The sequence below is a fragment of the Pinus tabuliformis genome, chromosome 2_1, assembly GCF_031772625.1.
Source record: "Pinus tabuliformis cultivar Carrire ecotype Pingquan chromosome 2_1, CPIR1, whole genome shotgun sequence".
In the NCBI taxonomy this organism is placed as follows: Eukaryota; Viridiplantae; Streptophyta; class Pinopsida; order Pinales; family Pinaceae; genus Pinus; species Pinus tabuliformis.
In genome coordinates this window covers 376,110,750-376,133,624 of record NC_142299.1, presented here as the reverse complement: position 1 = coordinate 376,133,624, position 22,875 = coordinate 376,110,750, and the positions used below count along the sequence as shown (strand labels likewise).

The 22,875-nt window shown below is 39.3% G+C and overlaps 1 protein-coding gene across 3 annotated transcripts in view; it reads right to left on the bottom strand.

The window, feature by feature from the left end:
- Positions 1-22,875, bottom strand: part of LOC149200427 (calcium-dependent mitochondrial ATP-magnesium/phosphate carrier protein 2-like) — a 64,482-nt gene that overhangs the window by 5,781 nt on the left and 35,826 nt on the right. For all 3 annotated transcript variants that reach the window (XM_089402737.1, XM_089402736.1, XM_089402735.1), the window contains exon 3: positions 12,023-12,808. In XM_089402737.1, the coding sequence (XP_089258863.1) occupies positions 12,023-12,808 (786 nt within the window). The remainder of the gene's footprint in view (positions 1-12,022; positions 12,809-22,875) is intronic.

The window sequence follows — 22,875 nt, the reverse complement described above, 5'->3', positions numbered from 1 at the left end:
AACCCACATGTGTGAGAAAATGGTTCTCCAAGGGTGGCATCATCCTCCAATGGTGAAAATCTCCATTAAAAAGGTGTCAAGGATGGGTCAAAAGAATCCTCCTTATTCCAAACCATCTCTTTGTCAAGAAATGTGCAACATCAAGCAAAACCAAACTTATCATCATGTATTCATTAATTATACCCTGCGTCATCACTCTAGGCTTCATGAGGGTGATGTCACAAGCCTAGGGAATGACATCATCATCATCATCAAACTAGTCCAGGAACAAGGAAACGTCAATCAAAAAGGTGCAATACCAACCCGGTTGATTTTGGGTAGCATCGAATGTGATCTAGCTCCGTAATTTTATGGAGGGGCTAGAACACATGAGATCTCCAGAACCCATAAATTGTTTGGAGAAATTCAACCCGAATGAGGAGTTATTAACATAATTAATATTTTTTATGGGTTCCCAAGTCAAAACTTAGGAAAATAAAAATATTAATGGGTATTAATAAGAATATGGGTGAGAAACTTCTAAGTGACGAGGATCAAGTCTGTTTTAATCTTAGCCATTGATTAGGGACTTAATCTCAGTCGTTGATTCATCAACAGGAAAAGTATAAGAGGAGGCTTGAGGGTCAGTTGGAGATACACCAAGAGATCAAAGAGTTCGATTTTTCTGGGGCATGGTTTGCTGAGAAAGTCGAGCTAAGTGATCTGAGTTGCAGTGAGAGGGGCAGTTCGGCAAAGGGACTTCAGTCCAAGGCTGAGGATACATAGCAGAGAGGCAGAGCAGCAGTAGGAGAGACAGTGCAGCTCCAGAGAGGGTGACGCAGAAGCTAGAGGGGCTGACGTAGTTCCTTAGAGGCAGCGTTGGGGTTTTCTGTGGGGCAGAGAGAGCAGCAGTTCAGCATATCAACTTCTGAGCAAGGGAGGCTCACTGGGAGGGTGACGCAGCTCCTAGAGGAGGTGATGCAGTTCCAGCACAGAGCTTGGAGCAGCCATCGCTGCCCAACACTGGGAACAACAATTGTCATCTGTGGGGTTTGATCATCCAGTTGCTAGAATTGTCAAAATATCTGTCTCCGAATAGAGGTACCGAGTATCTGTCGGTGTGTCTCCAAATGACCCTCAAATCTTCTCTTATACTTTTCCTGTTGATGAATTAACGGCCGAGATTAAGTCCCTAATCAACGGTTAAGATTAAAACAAACTTGATCCTAGTCTCTTAGAAACTTCTCATCATTATCTTTATTAATACCCATTAATATTTTTATTTTCCTAAGTTTAGACTTAGGAACCCATTAAAAATATTAATTATTTTAATAACTCTTCATCCGGATGGAATTTCTCGAAATGAAATCTGGGTCTTGGAGATCTCATGTGCCTTAGCCTCTCCTCCAAATTTCAAGGCTAGATCACATCCGATGCTACCACAAATAAACACTCCCTCTTAGCAAGGAATGTGCTCTAGTAATGCTCCATGACTGAAACATCACACTGATCCTCCGCACCGGTACCTGTGCCGATGCTTGGTCTACTGCCTTACATCATCTGCAATGTTGCTTTTTGTATTGTTTCCCATGACATTGTCACTACCCCTACTACATTTGTACTACAGCTCCATCTCAATTTGTTGCATCATGTTGCCCATAGCACTGCCACTGCTAACTTTTGCACTGCAACTTCTGATACTTATCCACTATTGAAATGGATTCTTTACCATCCCCATCTTCTCCCTGAAATGAACAAACTTTGTTCTTCCTAGAGCCTTGGTGAGGATGTCTGCCACCTGTTCTCCTGTAGGAGTGTACCTCAACTGTACTGCCCCTCGTTGGACACAGTCTCTGACAAAGTGACACCTGATATCAATGTGCTTCGACCGATCATGAAATACTGGATTCTCAAAGAGCTTGATGCAACGTTGATTATTACACATAATCCTAGTCGCTTCCGTCCTTCCACTGAATAGATTCACAAGCAATTTCCTAAGACATATGGCTTCGCACAAAGTTGTGCTAGCTGCCATATATTCTGCTTCAGCTGAGCTCAGAGCCACGGATTTTTGTTTCCTACTGCACCAAGAGGTCATTCCTAATCCAATGTTGAAACAATACCCAATTGTACTTTTCCGATCTACCAAACTTCCAGCCCAATCTGCATCAGTGAGCCCACTCAGCCTGATATCATTGCCTCTAGTGTACAATAGTCCATGATCGATTGTTCCTTGTATATACCTGAGAACATGTTTGGTTGTTGCCCAGTGCGCCCTCTTAGGCTTTACCATGAACTGACTGAGGGTGTTGACAGCGTAACAAATATCTTGCCTGGTATTGACCAGATACATCAGGGACCCTATGAGTTGCCTGTACAAGGTGGGATCAACATCTTTATCTTCTGATGCATCAATCTTCTTCCAGTTGGTGATCATTGGAGTAGCCATAGGTCTACAGTCCTGCATCCTGAATCTCTTCAAGATTTTTGTAGCATATCTCCCTTGTCCCAGGAAGATCTCACCCTTCTGCTGCCAAACTTCCAACCCCAGAAAATAATGCATCTGTCCCAAATCCTTCATGTCGAATTCTGTGGCTAGGTTCTTCTTGCAGTCTTTGATGAGCCTAGATGATCTTGTCAGGAAGAGATCATCCACATATAACACTAGGATTAGAGGCTCATTCTCTACAACTAGATAGTAGAGATTAGGGTCTGCGTCACTCTTGATGAACCCCATCTTCTGCAAGTAGCCATCAATTTGATCGTACCATGCCCTAGGTGCCTGTTTCAGCCCATACAAGGCTTTCTTTAATCTACATACATGAGATTTCTTCTCATGTGTCTCAAAACCTTCTGGTTGTTCGATGTATACTTCCTCTTCTATTACCCCGTTCAAGAATGTCGTCTTAACATCCATCTGATGAATCTCCCACCCCATCTCAGGAAAATAGCACAGTTCTAATAGAAGTATACCTGGCTACTGGGGTGAAGGTTTCTTTGTAGTCTATCCCTTCCTTCTAAACATACCCCTTAGCCACGAACTTGGCTTTGTATTTCTCCACAATGTTGTCTGCAGCATATTTGACCTTGTAGATCCATCTCGAACCTACCACTGATCTGCCTTGAGTCCTAGGTACCACTTCCCAGACATCATTGACTATTATAGAGTTGTATTCCTCCACCATAGAATCTACCCATACTTGACACCGAACGACCTCATGAAAACTAGAAGGTTCCCCAACTTGAGCTACTAAGGCCTGGTATCTGTCTTCTTGTCTTCGCTCCCTTTTACTATTCCTAGGTGCACCAATGAAGTCTTCATCATCCCGTAGAATCTGTCAAAGTTCCCGGCTCGTTCTTCCACTTATAGTAGGTACATCTATCAAATCCTCTTCTTCCTGAGATTCCTCCTGTTCTGAAGCCTTGTCTTCAGGAGGATTTTTGGTACCAGTTTCCGCTAGTTGAAGTGGTCTGACCAACGACTCGTCTTTTGACTGCTCCTCGGAAGGCATTTCTCGGGATTTTCTGAAAGCTCTATCCTCCATGAACGTTACATACCGTCGAACTACTACCTTCCTACTCCCTGGAAGGTAGACTCTATATGCCTTAGTATTCTCACTATATCCCACAAGATATCCTTTCTCAACAGTTCGATCTAATTTCTTTCTCTTCTCTTCGTGTATACGGCAATATCCTAAACTCCCAAATATCCTGAAATGACTGACTTCAGGTGTCTTCCCAATGAAGACATTCTCCGGAGTGATTTTGCCCAATGCACTGTGAGGAGTCCTGTTCTGGACATAAATTTTCGTGTTGCATGCTTCTGCCCACAGGAATTTAGGCATATCCTGATCATACAACATTGCCCTAGATACTTCCACAATAGTCGTGCTTTTCCTTTCTGTTACTCCATTCTGCTCCGGATTGTAGGGAGTTGTCCACTCTCTTCTGATGCCTTCCGTAGCGCAAAAATCAAAGAAGTCCTTGTCAACATACTCTCCACCATTATCCGAGCGCAACACTTTTATCTTCTTTCCTGTCAGATTCTCCACTAGAGCCTTGAACTCTTTGAATCGACCGAAAACCTCATCCTTGGTTTTCAGAAAGTAGATCCAAGTCTTCCTGGAATGGTCATCGATGAAGGTGACGACGTACTCGGCACCACTAAGAGCTTTTGTGGACATCGGTCTGCAGATGTCTAAGTGTATCAATCCTAGACAATGTTTTAAAAACCGAAACCAGTGACCGGACCAGTCCACCTAATGAACTCGGTCACTGAGCGGAACAGGTCGAACCGGGACCATTTAGGTCTAAACGAACCAGTTTTAAAAAAATAAATTAAATAATTAATTTTTAATGAAACAAAACTATTTTTAAGATTTAAAACCATGATTCCAAACCAATAGAGACAAAATATGCAAAGTTTGCTCATTTATATACCATGTAAAGGTGAATATATCAAAATGGCACCGAGTGCAATACATATCATCGACAAAATAGTAAAATACATAAGCAGTGAGGCTCTAAATGGCCTATAAAATCCAAAAACAATGTTGCAATCTACAAGGCCAATGGCCTACTACAAGTCTACAGTGTACACATGATCAATCATCAAGTTCATCACCACTACTGGACATAGGATCATCAACAGGAGCTACATAGACATCATCTGGTTCAGAGTCTAAGGATGCCTCGGCCTGATCTGCAACCTCAGTAGCAATGCCACCAATAACAATAGAAGTGGACCTAATGGAAGCACGAGTTTGTCGACCTGCACGACTAGTGCCTTCCATTGGTTCTTTGCCTTTCCTTGATGCCGCTACTGATCCTGGTTCTGATGCCGCCACAAAATCTGCTTCATCCCCCACTAATGCCATGTCAATATCAAAATCAACATCAAACACAGGATCTTCAGTCTCCTCCACCGATTCTGATGTTGGATCAATATCGTCCAACACAATGGGACCTAGATCAGGCGTTTTCTTCATTATTTGGTTCCTCCTTAGTCAAAGGTTGTATTGCATGAAAACAAGATCATTTAACCGTTTTTGTTCCAAATGGTTTCTCTTCTTCATGTGTATGCGCTTAAAAACAGACCAATTGCGCTCACAATCTGAAGCACTGCAAGTTTACCTGAAGACTCTAATTGCAAACCTTTGCAATTGAGGACACTAGCCGCCAAATGACTCCCACCAATGTACTGCAAAGAAAAAGACATTAATTAGTAACTTAGTTTATAATTTGAATTGTAAAGAACGTAAACAATTTTAACTTGAAAAGAAAAACAAATTGGAATTGCTTACTTGGTTGATCCACATCTCTTGCCATCTTTGCCAAGTTTTTGCCAAAGGTACCACCTGCCATATTGAAAACAGTAAGTTGTCTATGTACTTCCAACTGGTCTGCATGGATAGGGACCATGCGCTCCAAGCAATCAATCAATCCAACTCTGACCTCCCCATCCTACAGATCTCCTAGCCGATCTTTATAATGATACTTTGGGTTCAAAAAATACCCAGCTACATGTATAGGACGATGGAGTTGATTGTTCCATCTGTTATCAATGATCTCCCATATACAACCATATTTAGCTAACATGTTCTTGTAAGTTGCTCGTATCTGCTCCTTTGCCTGATCCATAGCCTCATAAATGTAGCCGAATTTTTCCCCATCCACCATCCTTAGCACCTTAACAAGGGGCTCGGTAATTTTCACAAGCTCTACAGACCTTTTCCAAAAATAATTGTCAAACACTTTATTTTTGGTGTCTTTTCCATCTTGTCTACGAGCCCACCGAGATTCAGTCCATTCATCAGAAGAAAACATTTTCTGCAAGTTTTTATGTTGACCATTGAGACATTGCAACGTGAGGAAGTGAGTTGCAAATCTCGTAATTGCAGGCCTAACAAGCTCTTTTCCCCCAGTGTTTTTCCTCATTAGGTTCAATACCCATGAGTGGTTGTAAATGTATTTTGTAATGCACTTGGCATGCTCTACAGTGTTTTTTACCCACTCCACTTTGCCTATGTCCTCAAGCATGAGGTCTATGCAATGTGCAACACATGGAGTCCAAAATATGGTCCTATATTTGGACTCAAGCATCTTTCCAACAAGAACATAGTTTGAGGCATTATCGGTGATGACCTGCACAACATTCTGCTCCCCAACTTCCTGAATAATGTCATCCAAAATCTCAAATAGAAGGGTTGCATCCTTCACCTTATCAGATGCATCAACTGATCTCAAAAACATGGTTCCTTGAGGGCAAGAAATAAGGAAATTAATGATAGTGTGGTTCTTTCCATCGGTCCATCCATCTGACATGATGGAACAACCTATTTTGAGCCATGAATCTTTATACTCAACCAAATACTCATCAATGGAAGATATCTCTTTTTGCAAAAGAGCTCCCCTCAAGCCATGCATACTATTGGTAATAAGGTGAGCGAGCAGCATTAAATGGGATATCTGAATCATACCACCATCTAGCAATGTATTGATGAGAAGTTTCTTTGCATTGTTTTTTCCAATGTTGATCCAAAGTGGGTTGACGACTTGGCTGGGAGGAAGTGGGATTAGAAGAGGCAATGTTGGCAGAAGATGAGAAATAACTTTGGATGTTTGTTCTCTTTGTTCATTTTGATGGTTGGCCAAAAGAAGGATGAACATAGTGAAAGGGGTCATTGGTGGAAGGGATAGAAGAAGAGTCTTCAATCTCATAATCATACCCACTCTCTTTCATGGCTTCTAATAATTCCCTCTTCCTTGCAATGTCATCTTGGATGGCCTTCTCCCTAGCCTTATCCTCATAAAACTTTTCAAGCTTGGAAAGGTATTCTGCCCTAATAGGACCTAACACTACATTTGGTGCATCACATGGCTTTACTTGGCCTCTTACCCCAGCCAAGTGTTGTTTCAATCTAAAAATACCCCCACCTCCAATAGATTTATGACATAATTTGCATATCATTTTTCCATCAATTACATCACAATGAGCCCATGCACTTTTGGAGCCATGTTTGCTTGAAATAATTACAATTTGCAAAGAAATCTGCCATTTAAAAAAAATTGCAGCTAAGAAACATGGAAAACCAAAGCTAAATTTAGGAAAACAAATGCACATGTAGGCTACAAAATTTGATAGCATAGAACTAGAGATTTGATAGCATAAATGATAGAAGTTAGAAGTTTATAAATTTATAACACATAAAAAAATTTAATACATGGACAACAGTCAAATGAGGAATTTTCAAGTGAAAATCCTTACCTGGAAATGCAAACTAGCTTCCTTAGCCTCCTCTTGAAGATGCCAACTCCACTGATAGCTACAAACTATCTCCAAAATAGCTCCAACTCCAACTCCAAGCCTCTAAGATGACTACACCAGCAAAAACTCAACACCCTCCAAGCTCCCAAGCAAACTCACAAATACTCCAAATGAGATATGTGAGAAAAATGAGAGGGAGAAAAGCCTATTAAAGGCTTGGAGAGGGTGTTTTTGGAGGGAAAGGACCCTTACTTTCCCTCCAAAACACCCTAACCACCTTGGAGAAATCGCTGCGTGGGTCCTTCGCGACCATGGCAGCTAACCGGCCGGTTCCGTCCTAAACCGGCTGGTTAGGACCGGTTAGGGCCAAAAATCGGCGAAATGGGGAGGCTGACCGAGTTTTTAAGCCGGTTTGACCCGGTGGCCTTGCTGACTGATCAGTTTGACCGATTACCGGTTCAGACCGGCCGGTTTTAAAAACACTGATCCTAGCACACTCTTCACCCTATTATTACTTCTGGAAAACGCAGCTTTGGCATACTTGCCCAGAGCACACCCCCTATATACATCATCCTGTTCAATACTTAGTTCTGGAACTCCTAATACTAGTTTCCTGAGAATTCTCAAAGCCCCATGGTGTAAGTGTCCCATCCTCCTGTGCCATAGCTCATTCAAGTCTTTGTCTCCATTACTGCCTATCAATGCCATTGGTGATTCTAGTTGTAACCTGTACAACCTGTTACTTCTGATTCCAATCTGAGCCTTCTTTTTCCAACTTGGGTGTTTGACATATATTTTCTCCTTAATGAAGAAAACATCATAGCCCTTGTTTTAAAGTTGAGATATGGAAAGTAAGTTCATCCCCAATCCCAGCACATGCAGCGCATTGGTTGCCCAAAGTCGCTCTCCTGCTTCGGTTTGAAAAACTATGGTACCTCTTCCTACTGGAGTACACTTTGCCTTATTCCCCATGGTGATCTGAAAATTCATTCTTTCTTCCTGATAATCTGAAAAACATTCTCAGATTCCTGTCATGCCAGGAAGCTCCACTGTCTATATACCAAACCTTCGAGGACGCAGAGCTTGCAAGGCAAGTGGCTTCTTCTTCCAATCTGGAGGCTAACATCAAATATTTGTCCCTTTTGCATCCTTCTGAAAATCTGCGCGAGTCCCTTTGAGTGGATGCCTCTGCATCATGCTCTTGACCCATAATCGATTTTCCTTTCCTGTTGTCGAATCTTTGCTCTAATACCATGTGAAAATTTCTAAACTAAAATTCTATCACTGCAGCAACTGATTTATTTCACCTACTTATTATTCTCAATAAGTTATTTACGAAATTCCTTCAACAAATATTAAAATAAATTCTACTGCAGTTATCACACAATTACCCAGAGAAAAATACATGCACAAGAATCAATCACATCGACACAGTTATTTTTGGGCAATTGTCCCCGAAAAAACCTAATGCAGGAAAACCGGTGCAGCAAATGAGGGCTTTATTAATCTTCAGCAGCAATTGTTTTTACAAGGAATGATTTTTACAGAGAAACCTAAAGAAAACACCTGATACTTTCCCTCTGAGACTATTTGACACTTTGGAGACCCTGCTCCCACTTCTGCGTCACCTCTGTGTCACTCTGATTGACCCAGCGTGACTCTGAGTGGTTCTGTGTCCCTCTGTATAGGCCCTGCTTCTCCTCTGGGTTGTGTCTCTCTTTTTGCGTTGTCTTCCTCTACCCCTGCATCACCTCCTCAATCTCTACTTGTTGCTGAAGCCCTCCTCTTCCTCCACCCAGAAACTCCCTCTGAAATTGATCCAAGTGGATATTGGTGGCCACCCGCCAATTCCACTTGGACCCCCACCATTGTTTCTTTCAGTTTTCAGTTTCCTTAATTGTAGCACAGTTTACTATTTTTAGCAGTTTTTTCGGGTCCTAAACTTCCAGAGCCGTTTTGAGGCCCTAAACGACGTTTTTTGGGAAAAATGGAAGCAACATGGGTCCATGGACCGATGTTGCTCTTCCCAAAGTTGTAGTTCTCGGATAGATCTTTCTAACAAGGTATTGTGCACGTCAAATGGAGATCATATGCCAAAGTTACGACCCCAAGAAGTTGATGTACCAATTTACCCAAAACGGGGCCCATAGTTTGGCGCTTCATCCCCTAGGGTTAGGTTTTTGGATGTTTAAGGTTTTCCATTGTTTCTCAACAATAAATAGGCCTTCGAACCTCATTGTAAGACAGTTCAAAGGCATGTAGCCGCCGCATCTCTTCTCAGAGATAAGCTACCATCGCCCTAAGCTAGTTTATTTCCATTTCTGTTTGTAAGCATATTTCAGTGTTTTACAGTAATGAAATGAAGTATTATTTCTGCTGCATATTTGTATGTATGGTTATATCTGTAATTTGTTGCGTTCCTGTTTAAATCCGAATCAGAAATTGATCTCCTCGTCCTTGAGAATCGAATTTCCTTGAGATACTGAGTATCTGCCAGTGTGTGTCTCCAAATGACCCTCAAGTCTTCTCTTATACTTTCCTGTTGATGAATAACGGCCGAGATTAAGTCCCTAATCAACGGCTAAGATTAAAACAGACTTGATCCTCGTCTCTTAAAAGCTTTTCATCCTTATCTTTATTAATACCCATTAATATTTTTATTTTCCTAAGTTTAGACTTAGGAACCCATTAAAAATATTAATTATTTTAATAACTCCTCATCCGGATGGAATTTCTCAAAGCGATTTCTGCGTCTTGGAGATCTCATGTGCCTTAGCCTCTCCTCCAAATATCAAGGCTAGAGCACATCCAATGCTACCACAAATCAACAGAACGTGCCTTGACTAGAAAACTAATAATAATAAAATTTACTTTTCTTCTTTTTTACTTTTACATGAAATACATAATGATATAACTACAATGATAATTATGAAGACCGAACCTAGTTACATTTTCTATAGAAGGGAAAACCAGTTCAACAAATGAGGGATTTATTTATTAATTCTTCAACAAAAATATTACAACTGGTTGTCGTAAGATGGCAAACTTCTGGCAAATTTTTCTGATCACTTTTGCTAGTCTTCCTGACCTACTCGCATTGGCGGGGAAAATTATTTCGGCCTCCACTGGAAAACCTCGACCTCAATTGGCAAATCGATCCTCCTGTGCAAATTGATATCTCCTATAAATTCTCTTGGTCTGGAATTTCTCCCACTTTGAGCAATCCGCACTACCTATCTGGGTAATTCGCACCCCCTGCTAGAGCAACTTGCACTACTGGAAAATCAGCCTCTCACTGCAGTAAAATCGATCTCCAACTCTCCCTGGAAATCGCTGTGAAGAATCTCTCCGGAAATCTCTGATGAAACCCTTGCTACTGATGTCCTTGCGTTGCCTCTGCGCCCTTCCTCTCACCACAACTTTGTATCTCGATGTGTTCTCCAAATTACCCTCGGCCTCTTCTTATAATCTCTCATTGATGATTCAACAGCCATGATCTAATCACAATCGATGGCTAAGATCATGGTGACTCCATCAAGCGACTTTTCTAGATGTCTCTAAAGGAAAATTGATTTACCCCAATTAATCTTTTTCTTGCAAAACCAATTCTGGGAATTGGAGGAAATGTGTTCCTTGGCCTCATAGACACAATCTGAGACTAGGACACCTATCCGAGCTACACAAACTAACAAACTGTAGATTCATAAACGTCAACATGCTTATCTGATTGTAGAGCATATCAATTAGTGGGATGCATTGCAGTCTTAGCTCCAAATGCACAAAGATATTAAACATATCTTCATTTGGCCTCACCAAAGGGAAGTGCAGTATGCATGACATGTTTCTCATGAAGCATGAATGCAGCAGAATTGGGCACCAGTAAAGGTTATATAAAGGAATCATCGCAGAATTCAAGCCTGATGTAATCAGCTTGGTGTTAAATAGTATCAATGTGGCCCCCATATAATGCACTTGCTAATTATAATGTGTCCCTGTATTTATCTAGATGTGCAGGTGACAAGGCTGTATATTAACTTTATTCAGTTGAATGGAAGATAAGATCACAAATGTGCATCAAACTGACTTATGAATCTCTTCACTCGTAATATTTTGTCCAAGATCTAAGCTTTTATACATACTGTTGCTTTCCTCATAACTCTTCGAACATGTGTATTATTTTCAGACTGAGGCCTTTCATTGCCATGAAGCATTGTAAATTTGTTTAGAAAAAGAGTAAAAATTTTAGAAAATCAGTACAGAAACTGATCGATTATACAACCCTTGAAATCCAATGTTTTTGGCATCTTTATAAACAAGTCTTACAATGCAAATCTGGAAAATACTGTGTTTACAGAAGATCCCATTGCTATAGATGCTTCTGCAGATAGCATTATGGTCACATTTGTGTGAGTTTACAGTAGTCAATAAGGGAGGACAGTTCACTTAATCCCAATAGCTGTATAGCACCAACTCCTTTCATGCACTGTACAGGTTGTCATTCCAATTCCCATTTTATTACTTTTATCACTGGTAGAAATTTCTTTCTTTAGAACTTTTATTCATTTTTGGTTTTTTTATTCCTGACCTTGTCGAATACAAGAGTTTCATGATACAAGACATAACTGTAAAAAAATTCTTAAATGTATAGGAAAAGAAAATCAAAACTCTCAAAAATTTCACAAACGCCTTTTCACAAAACACATATGATGTGATGCATTTCTACTATCTAGTACTTGGCAGTTTTATCAACGCAGCAGCAGAAACACAAGGACTCACCTTCGCCTTTGAGTATATATTGCCTTGACATGTCTTTAAAAGTCTCATAAGCAGCAAGATCAATGCCTGCATATGGTATCATCCCAAGTAAAGATGGAAGAAGCCCTCTGTAAAGCGCTCGAGGACCTTCATGAACCCATATGTCCTTTGCCAGCTTTGGCAGCTTTGGAACTTTTCCACCCTCACATCCATATACTTGCAAACGTGTTTTTACTAAATCCATTGGGTAAACAATAGCCTGGGCTATTGCACCAGCTGTCCCACCAGAAAAAAGGCGGCCAAGAGTTCCAATATCTTCCTTTTCTTCTCCAGTTATGTGAACAACAAAATCTTTCATCATTTCATAAGTAAAAAACTTGATTGCAGATTCAGGAGCTACTTTCAGAACATTAATTCCATTCCCTCTGAAAAATCCTTTAAGACCACCTTCTCTAAAAATATTACTAATAGCTGGAATAACATGAGCTCCTGATGTCTGCACCTGCAATATCACCTTCAAACGGTCAAGAGGAGCTGTGGCGGTTCGAGACAAAGCACCAGCAACCCCTCCAGCAATAAGATAATTGGATGCATGTGTGTGCCTGTCAATACCTTCAGGAATAACTGCTTGCTCCCCAATATCTATGGGGCAAACCCTTTCCCAATACCTGTATATGTTTTCTATGGTTGCCTCATGTGGATATAAAAGGAGAAAATCCCGCCACTCTTCAAATGTTATGATTCCATTATTATCCTTATCTATGTGCTCCACGAAACGCGCAAGTTCTTCATCACTCATTTCAATGCCTGTAAAGGGGAATCTGAAAAGGTTAAAAACATAAGAAACAGGTGAACTATTGGGATTGATCTATATATAAGTAAAAATGGAAACCATAAACAAGCCAGCATACATCATAAAAGATTGTAAGAAGCACCAACTGTCTAGACTCTAAACACAGACTGATTCTTTTGAAATCTTCAGGTCAATGATATCTACTTTATTAAAACATTTTATCATACCCAACTACATCAAAAGAAGCACAGGTGAAACATGATCCCTCAAGGAATAAGTACATTCTGTTGGACAGCAATTGCAAGTTTTGCAATGCACTGAGCCAAGCAGTGTAACAGTAAATAGGCTAAATGCATAGAATCTATGTTGTTGCGATGGCACAATGATTTACCATCACAACAATGCTAACAGCATCGTGCTTTTACGGTGATCCAACCTAGGTCATATTTCCCCCCCTGCCTTCATTGGCAAGTTTGGTAACTCATAAAAATCAGCTTATCCTGAATTTCTCACACAGTTGGCAAAATGATTTACCATCACAACCATGCGAAGAACATTGCCCCTTGCAGTTATCCAACCTAGGTCAGATTTTCTCACCTGTCTTCATTGGCAACCTATAAAGGAGGGAAGGTTCAACCAGCTTATCCTGAATTTCTCACACATCTGCCCAAAGAGTAAGACTGTTTTTTGAAATGAATTATCTGGCTAAAAGAAAGTTTATTAATCAAGACACAAATTAGAGGTCTTGTTGTTTACCTGCTTACATGTGCAGGTTATCAATGTTAAAAGAACAAAGAGTTAGAAAGATGGAAGAGATCAACTTAAGAAGCCCAGTTAGGAACTCATCACATTAGCAAAACGAAATTACACTAATGTCCTACAAGCAAGACAAATGTATCTTCCTGTTGAAGGATTTGCTTGAGACACATGTATTCCGATAGATTAAATTGACCAATGTTTTGAAATAATAAGTTTCAAACCCGCTTATAGTCTAAAAATCAATAGTTCTAGAATAACATTGGCCAAATTGACATATCCTAACATAGACCTATCCTCAACACTATCTATCATCTAACCGAAGACCAATGTAGCAATATCTGCAGTAAAGAACAAAAGTGTAATTATTTTGACTTTGTTAAATGAAATTATCTAGTTGCTTAGTTGAAGGAGTCTCTCCTTCCCTAAATCATAAATGTCTTGAACTGCACCACCAAAAGTTCAGAGGTCACCCAACCAACGGGGAAGGAATATTGAAAAAGGAAAGAGAAACATAATACATAGCAAAGACTGAACCATTGATAACCATTTTAGTAGTGTACATGTTTTGGCATTTTTTATGATAATGACACTTCCGAAAAACTGTAGTGTTCCAAAATATGGAATTTGATACTTTTGGCATTTTCTTCTTTTATAGAAAAATTAAACATCCAGAAGCAGTATTGGCCTTAACAGTAGATTATAGTACTAACAGCAGAAGGAAAAACAACACTGGTGGCTAGTAACAACGTTCGATTGCTCACAAATCCTCAGTATTATTATTATTATCCATTTTTAAGGTCACAGCCAAGCCAGACACCAAATTTGTGTATGAGACCCCCTTGTTTGTGGGACAAGGGAGCCACCTCCACGCAGCAATTTGACTGCTAAGTCTACGAAGGCATACATACTCTACCCCTCTGGTTTTGAACCTGTGACCTCTTAGTAAATACAATCTGAAACTATCCTGAGATGTTGTGGATGCCAACTAAGGGCAAATCCAAGGCAGTATGAACCAATGAACACTGTTCTTGGCATAAATAGTGTCTTCCAGATTAATTGCAACAGCTCCCGAAAAGCCTGCCTTTATAATGACAAAAAGCCTCTTTATAACGAAAAGTCACACTTTTTTTAGTAACAGAACTGAATTGGTGAAAACTCCTCAGCAATACAATCAGAAACTATCCCAATGAGGTGTGGACACCAACTCAGGGTAAATCCAAGGCAGTATGAACGCTGGTCTTGGCCCAAATAGTCAATTCCAGACTACTTGCAATAGCATTTTTCCCATAAAGCCTGCCATTATAATGCCTAAAAGGCTACTCATAATGAAAACTCCCAGTTTTTAAAATTAGACTACTGACACTGACTGACTAGCCATTTTTGTAAACTCCCACTTTTCTCTATACTGATTGACATAATTAAGCTAATTAGCCTTGTTAGATTTCCTGACTGCCTTTTTCATTGATTCCCATCATTAGACTGATATTTTTGTCTTTTGAGTAATGAATACCAATAACTAATGCTGAAGCTGATCATCCTCAAGTATTGTAACAGTCCCCCCAACTTGAATTGCTTTGCCCCAAAAGCAATGGTAGTGATGGGTGTTGTAGGACATCTCGTCTTCTTGTGTTACCTCATCTGCTGGTAGAACTTTCCTCGAACTGGTGGCAGTCCATGGGGTAGTTCTTGGAAGACATCTGCAAATTTTCCCAAGCAACATGAGTTAAAAATCTGAACTATCTTTCTATTGCAGAATGCCTGTAGAAGCGGGTTTGATCGAGAACTTGCTGCTCAATAATTCTATTATCAGAAATAACAAATATCAAATACCAACCTGGATTCATTTCTCAAATAGGAACATGCCTTAGACAATCCAACCAATCATCATTAAAGCATTTGTGGCATATAAATAAGGTTGTTTTCTCATGAATAACTCATTCCTTCAAATCCAGTAGTGACTTTGTATCCAGAACGGCACAATATACCACTACTGACAAGTGAGGTATTCTGGAGCTCCCAATTTGTCGAGTGAGGTTTTCAATTCATGGACATTAACTGCATTTTCCTCATCACCTATAGATTACCCCTCTATCAAAATCTTTAAATAGAGTCCTGAGAGCAATCTTCTTCCTCATGCTAAACATATTCTCAAAGACTTGTGTCTTCAGGAGATTCTTCATTATTAGATTCCCATAATCCAGGATATTCATCAGTGAGGGATAATAGGTGCACTACCCCTCTCATAACTTCTCTGCATCTAGAAAAGTTTGCTATCATTAATGATTGCCCATACAATATCAAGAAAAGTGACTCTGATACCACTGTTCTGTTCCAAACCTTAAACTCTGATATTTTGTGTTTTTTCTTTTGAAAAAAATCTGGAATTGCACATGATAGCAGATCCAAACACTAGCAAGCAAGGAAAAACAACGGTGGCAGGTAGTACCAACACTCAATTGCTCAAAAAATCCTCAAGCACATACAATCTGAAACAATCCTGAGAGCATGTGGATGGCAACTCAAGCCAAATCCAAGGCAACATGGACAATGATCTCGGCCCAAATAAACTCTTCCAGCTTACCTCCAATTGCACTCTTCCCAAAAAGCCTGCCCTTTTACTGCCTAAAAGCCCCTTTATAACAAGAAATCCAACTTTTTTGTTAATTAGACCGACTGACAAAAATTAACTAATTATTATTAACATAATTAGTCTGACTGATGAGCCAACAGACCCATTTTGTTAACTCCCACATTTTTCTTTAATTACACTGACTAACAAAATTAAGTTAATTGGTTATAGACTATAGTGACTGAAATTTTCATTGACTCCCATAATTACACTGAATACTGTAATTTTGGCTTAGAGTAAAAAGCTATTGCTGAAGCTGATTGTCCTATAGTATTGATATGAATTTAAAGAAAATACAGTCTTACTTCCCATAAACTTTTGAGCGCAAACTCACTTTTTGTAACATATAGATTCATCATTGTTTCACTCAAGCAAATCTAAGACTTCTCTCGAAATTCTACTATGTCTACAAGAAGAAAACTTCAACCACATATAAGCATCATAATATCTTATAATATTCTCTACCAACACTGTCCCACAAGTCTAATACTGTAAGTTGTTGCAAAAATGAAGGAATCTCTGAGCACAGAAGACAAAATAAATTTACCCCATCTTACGTGCATATTTGATCTGTATAAGATCTCATCAAGATATATCTGTGAAATATTTGACATCATATCACACAAATGCAAGTCAATTAACAGCCTCATGTGTGAAGAAATTTACCAAACTATTCATGTTTCTCACTGTCTAGAAAACATTTGATGTGGTAATAATATGACGTATAGGCAAACTCTATTTAATTGACCATTGTTTATTATACAACCCTACAAGCAAAGTGTGACTGGAACGCAGCGAAAACTCAGCTCAAGGTTCAGCAAAATTCGACAAATACGACTCGGCAATCAGCAGGGGACATAATGGATGTGAAAGGCCTGGAGAATCCTCCCAACCACTGTTAGTTTCCCAGCAAACAGGTGGTCTTTATACTGCCACACATGAGCTTTTTTGGAAGCGGCTGAAGATGCCAATCACACACATATGCAGTTGTTGGCCAAAGGTTCCTTGCTGATAAAGGATGCCAAATTTTTAGATGCGGTAGCTTATTCTGATTCATTCCTTCCTTATTACTTTTGAAGAGGATATACGTTCCATCATAGTATACCCTTCCACTGGTATGAAATATGATGATATAAAATTTGACAATTGAATTTGGCAAGTTTTATGAGATTGAGGCAAGGTGAGGCAAGTTTGACGAGTTTTGAGTGTTCGAGGCAATTTTTCTCCTAGCGGCAAGTCTTGGGCAAGTACCCACTCTGAGAGGGACTTGTCAAACATACTGAAGTCACACAACTCGCACAACACTTCGAGTAGTAATATTCAAAACCACAAAAAACTACATACGTTTTGGGCAAGAAAATCAATATGAAGTCCAAGGGCTTAGCTCAACCAGTTGTTGCCAATGTTGCTAGGCATTTGGTTAGTTCAGTGCCAACAGACGCCAAGTTTGAACCCCCCCATGTGAGGCGCACTAGTCCACAGCAATGAGTTCACTAGGGCTATCATCCATGAATGTGGGAAAGCATCGTTTGTGTTTTCCCGCAAGGTTTTCCATGGAAAAGAAAAATCAATATGAAGGTTAAATAGAGTGTTTTAATATCAATCATATGTGTTAACTCCTAAACCTACTCCCAAAGATATTCAAGTCCCTGAACTAAGTGCGACGCTATAGGCACTTAGGAAGATTCTCACTATGACCACAAGGGGGCAGTTTTCCTCTAGCACAAGGGGGAAAACCCTAGAAAAAATAAGGTTTAGGATATTCTTTGGAATTTACAAGATGGTGGATTGTTGGGACTAGTGCCTATGAAATTGGGTATTGGAGTCAGAATCAACAATCAAGAGGGTTCAAACAGTATGGACAAAGACACTATTAGGCTATTATAAACATGCTCTGACTAAGCACATCGATCTAGTTCAATATGCAGAAAATTAAAGTAAGGCCCTCCCAGAGATGCTCCTCACAACAAGCACAAAATTAACCAAGCAATAACATGCAACCATATTTGAAACCATGAATGAGTAGACAAGAGTAAGAAACCATATTTATAGAACAAAAAACCAACAACACATCATTCTTCAAGTGTGACTTCATCAAAAGACCAAGAGAGCCTAAACATGCCACTTAACCTTCAACCCTGGCTAAGGAGACCTTCACAATGGAGTGAGCAGCCTTAACCAACACATTACAACAACAAATCTCTTTCAATAAGCATAATGATTACAGCAAGATGAAGGGAGGGTTTCACCTCAAATCTAGCGTCTTCTTATTGAAGAAAACTCGCCCTTCTTCAAAGTTTATACTAGCATATTTGTACTAGTAATCTCCATTCATCAAATCAACTCAAGGAAACAATAGAAAGATGAAGAACCTCACACTGAAATGGCCCAAAATATCTTCAACTAAGCTTGCATAAGAACTCCCACACTCCCAACTATGTCTCTAGCAAATTAATCATTCAGCTATCTATACCTTCATCCCAAATTAGAGCTTCATCCATTTACGGGTTAAAGTTCAGCTGTACTGAAAAGAATACAGGAATGGTTACAAATATGGCAAATTTACATAAAAGTTGGATACAATATGACAAGGACACACACACACATGCAAAAACACCCTGAGATATAAATAACTTAGTTTAACACGCATCCATTAGATTTAGAAGCATTCATGTCATTTATAACAATTGAAATTAACAAACTCAAATATTGTCATATACAATATTCTTCTATCCCGAGTGTCATAGATGAGCCAACATTTGTCAAGCATTTAATCAAGAACATGCTAGCTACTTCTAAATGTTGACTTTTAAATCCTAAAATTGCTCAAAGGCTAAATATAATTATTAGTATCTAATAAAAGAATACACCAATTGCACCTCTAGAAGAATTATTGAAATTTGTGACTAAATCCAAATTTGTAGGTTCGTCTGTGACTCAACTAAGGTGTATTTGGATTGGTACACTCGTTGACTAGACAATCCACTCAATGTTGTTAAATTCAATCAACTAATCAGCCAGTGCATAAAGGGCCTAAGTTCATGGGCTTGTCTACCCATTTGGGAGCGACTTGGTTGATCAAAGTTCACTTAATCAACCATGTCTTGGGGGGAATGGTCAGGCACTTAAGTATAAACAAGTGAGTTCAAGTATTAATAATCCAAATTACCATGCAGCAGGCCGAAGGAACAGCAGGCCAAAGGAACAGCAGCAGAAGGAACAAGAAGAAGACGACGGAACAGCAATAGAAGGAACAGCAACCAGAAGGAACAGCAATCAAAAGGAACAGCAGCAGAAAGAACGGCAGCCGAAGGATCAGCAGGCCGAAGGAACAGCAGAACGAAGGAACAATAGGCCGAAGGAACAGCAGAACGAAGGAACAGTAGGCCGAAGGAACAACAAGCAGAACGAACAACAGAAGAAGGAACAACAACCAGAAAAAGGAACAGCAGCATAAGGAACAGCAGACGAAAGAAAAACAGACCAAAGGAACAGCAGGTCGATGGAACAGCAGCAAGGGACAACAAGCAGAACGAATAACAGCACAAGGAACAGCAAACTTAAGGAACAGCAAAATGCAAAACATATGGAAAAGGCCACAGAATATACTCTCCCAGTTTACAAACCATAAATTTCTGTGAAATATGCTATGTAAATTTGTTTTCTTAGTGGGTCAATATGTAAAACAGTACTCTAGAATAGCTAAAAAAACTTCTGAAGTTTTGATACCAAGCACAGAAGAAAGGTCTGCGTGCCTATTTAACCACTCAGTCTATCATATCAGAACAGCGGAATGTAAAAGGAGCTTGCTCCAAAAACTTTTTTGATAATATAACAACTATCTGATCTTGTTAAAAAAAATAATCCAAATTACCATGCACCAATAGGTTTAGAAGCATTCATGTCATTTATAGTAAAAGAAATTAGCAAACACAAATAATGTCATAGAAAATATTCATCTATCTCGAGTGCTATAGATAAGTCAACCCTTTTCAAGCATTTAATCAAGGACGTGTCAACTACTTCTAAAGGACAACTTTTAAATCCTAAAATTACTCAAAGGCTTAACCCAATTGTTAGCATCTAACAAAAGAATACATTGATAGCACCTCTAGAAGAAGTGTTGGAAACTGTGATTAAATCCAACTTTGGAGGTCCCTCTGTGACTCAATTGAGGTGTATTTGGGTTGGTCCAATCATTGATTAGACAATCGACTAGGCAATATTAGTTTCAATCAACTAACGAACAAATGAATAAAAAGGCCTAAATTCACAAGTTTGTCTACCTACTGAGACCAACTTGGATGATCAAAGTTAACTTAATCAACAATGTTTTAAGTGGATTATTTAGGCATTCAAGTATAGATAAGTAAGCTCATGCGTAGAGCGATATGATGAAAAGCTTAACGACAGGCAATATTGCACTCTATGTTATACCACTAGCAAGGGATGTTGGTCCCTTCCATTTCAGTTTCTATAATGGGGATGGGGTATTCCCCGTTTTCCTAGATGCTTCCAATAACTTAGGTCTAAAGAGGTGAATATAATATTTTGATCATAAACATAGTCCTCCAACTTAGGGCTCTCTTTATATTATTTGGGACCTCCTGAACTCTAACACTCCCCTTAGAGAGATCTTCAAAACCTAGTGCTCCTCTTCTAGAGTGCAAACAATGTTACATTTAGTCTTCTTTTAGCTTATATCTCAAAATATTGACATGGAACCTCCATTACCTTTGCATAGGTCCACTTGCCACTTTCCATCTTTCAAAATATTTAGAGTATGAATCAAATATTTATCTAGGGTCTTAGACTATGTCAGCCATGTCACATGGTGCTCCCTCATGCAAAGGACTCTCCTCCATTTGTGAACACTGTAGACCATGCCTCGAACCAAGTGTCCTTGCCCAAATGTCTCAAGGATAGAACATCCCTCCAAATATGTGTAATATGCCTTAAATAATGTGCAATGTGCCATACAAACACTTCAATATGCTTTAAATGGCTTCTTGCAAAAAGCACCCCTCCTACAAGGGAGTAGACTCGTGATCAAACCACCAAAATATTTCCTTGAAATGGAATGCTTCCCACAAAGTGACCTCCATTGATCAAACAAGTCCTTCCACTATCACATGGCCTCATGCAAGCTAGGGAGTTCCTCTTCTGCCTCCTTTCTTGCCCCCTATCATACCCCAATTCTTCCTCCAAGGCAAGGTGTTTTGCTCCCTGGACTTTGTCTTGACTTATGTCATTCCTTGAACCTCCAATAATATATGGCATCCCTATTTTGCCCAGATCTAACCCCTTAATTACCATAAATCATGTTTTGGACCTCTAACATGGTAGTATCTCCCTGTTCTACAGTTTCCTTCCTCCATGGTGCTAAATTTGTTAGAACGGAATCCCTTGATGCAATATGAAACTAAAAAAACTCCAATCAACTTGTAACTATTACTAACCTTTGAGGGGTCCTATGTTGTGCTTAGTGAGAGGAAAAAGGGACCATGAAAATGTGAAATGAATCCTATACTTCCAAAGGTTAGCAATCTAACTCCATATAGGAACTACATTCGCTTATAGAATGCAAGAGCACTCCAAAATCTCTATTGTACATGCAAGGTGAATCAAAGCATTGGTTCTCCATGATGAGATGGATCAAGAACTTCACATCCCCACCACATGATACAATATGTCTTCAATTTCAAATCATTATAAAACTTGAGAATCTCAATCAAACTACTCATTCTCAAGGGTCACGACAAATAAAGCCATGAACACAAAATGCCAAAGGGAACATAAATAAAATCTATTACTCATAAACATCGAGCTCATTCTTCATGCCTTACATTACAATAGAAAGATGCAAATGCTAAGTAAAATCAAACAACCAATGTAACCACTATGGCAACTCATCAAAAGCATCAGATCTCCTCTTATGTTTGGCAATAAGCCAAAACAAGGTTTTGTCAAGCATCCTATAAGAATTCACTAACATCTCTTGTTAAAATTTTGGTACCAGAGGACAATTGGTTCCCTAAGGCTTTGATCTTTGGCCTAGGGAAAAGTGTCCAAATTTATTTTTTACTTTTCTCCTAAAGTGACTTTATAAGTGGTAAAGTCAATTTAATTTTAAAATGACTTTATAAGTGGTAAAGTTACATTCTAATTTAAAAGTGACTTTATAAGTGGTAAAGTTACATTCTAATTTGAAGGTGACTTTATTAAAGTCAATGAAGAATTAGAAAGTAAAAAAAAATGACTATGGAAATAAAAGACTAAGTGGGTCCTTATTTAAGTGGGCGAGTTAAAAAATAGAAAGTGAGAATTAAATGCACATTTCTTCTCATCCTTAGATCTAAATGAATCTCAGCGATTAGATCTTAGGGTAACCCAAAAGGTCATTTAGAGAACAAAAGGAGAAGAGGAGAGGAAAATATCAATTCATTCTTTCATGAGCATTTGAGAGAGAGAAGAGAGAGCAAGGAGAAAATTTCTTAGCAGTGAGGAAGTGAAGGAGAGCAGCAAGAAGACATTTCAGCAAATCTGGGCAGCAACATTTATTGGCACGCATCCCAAGGCAAAACCGTACAGCAAGAGAAAGGCATAGATATCGAGGAAGAGGGACAGCAAGGGCACGAATTTCAAGGCAGATTTGGGCACAAATTTCGAGGCAGTCGTACTACTGAAATCCAT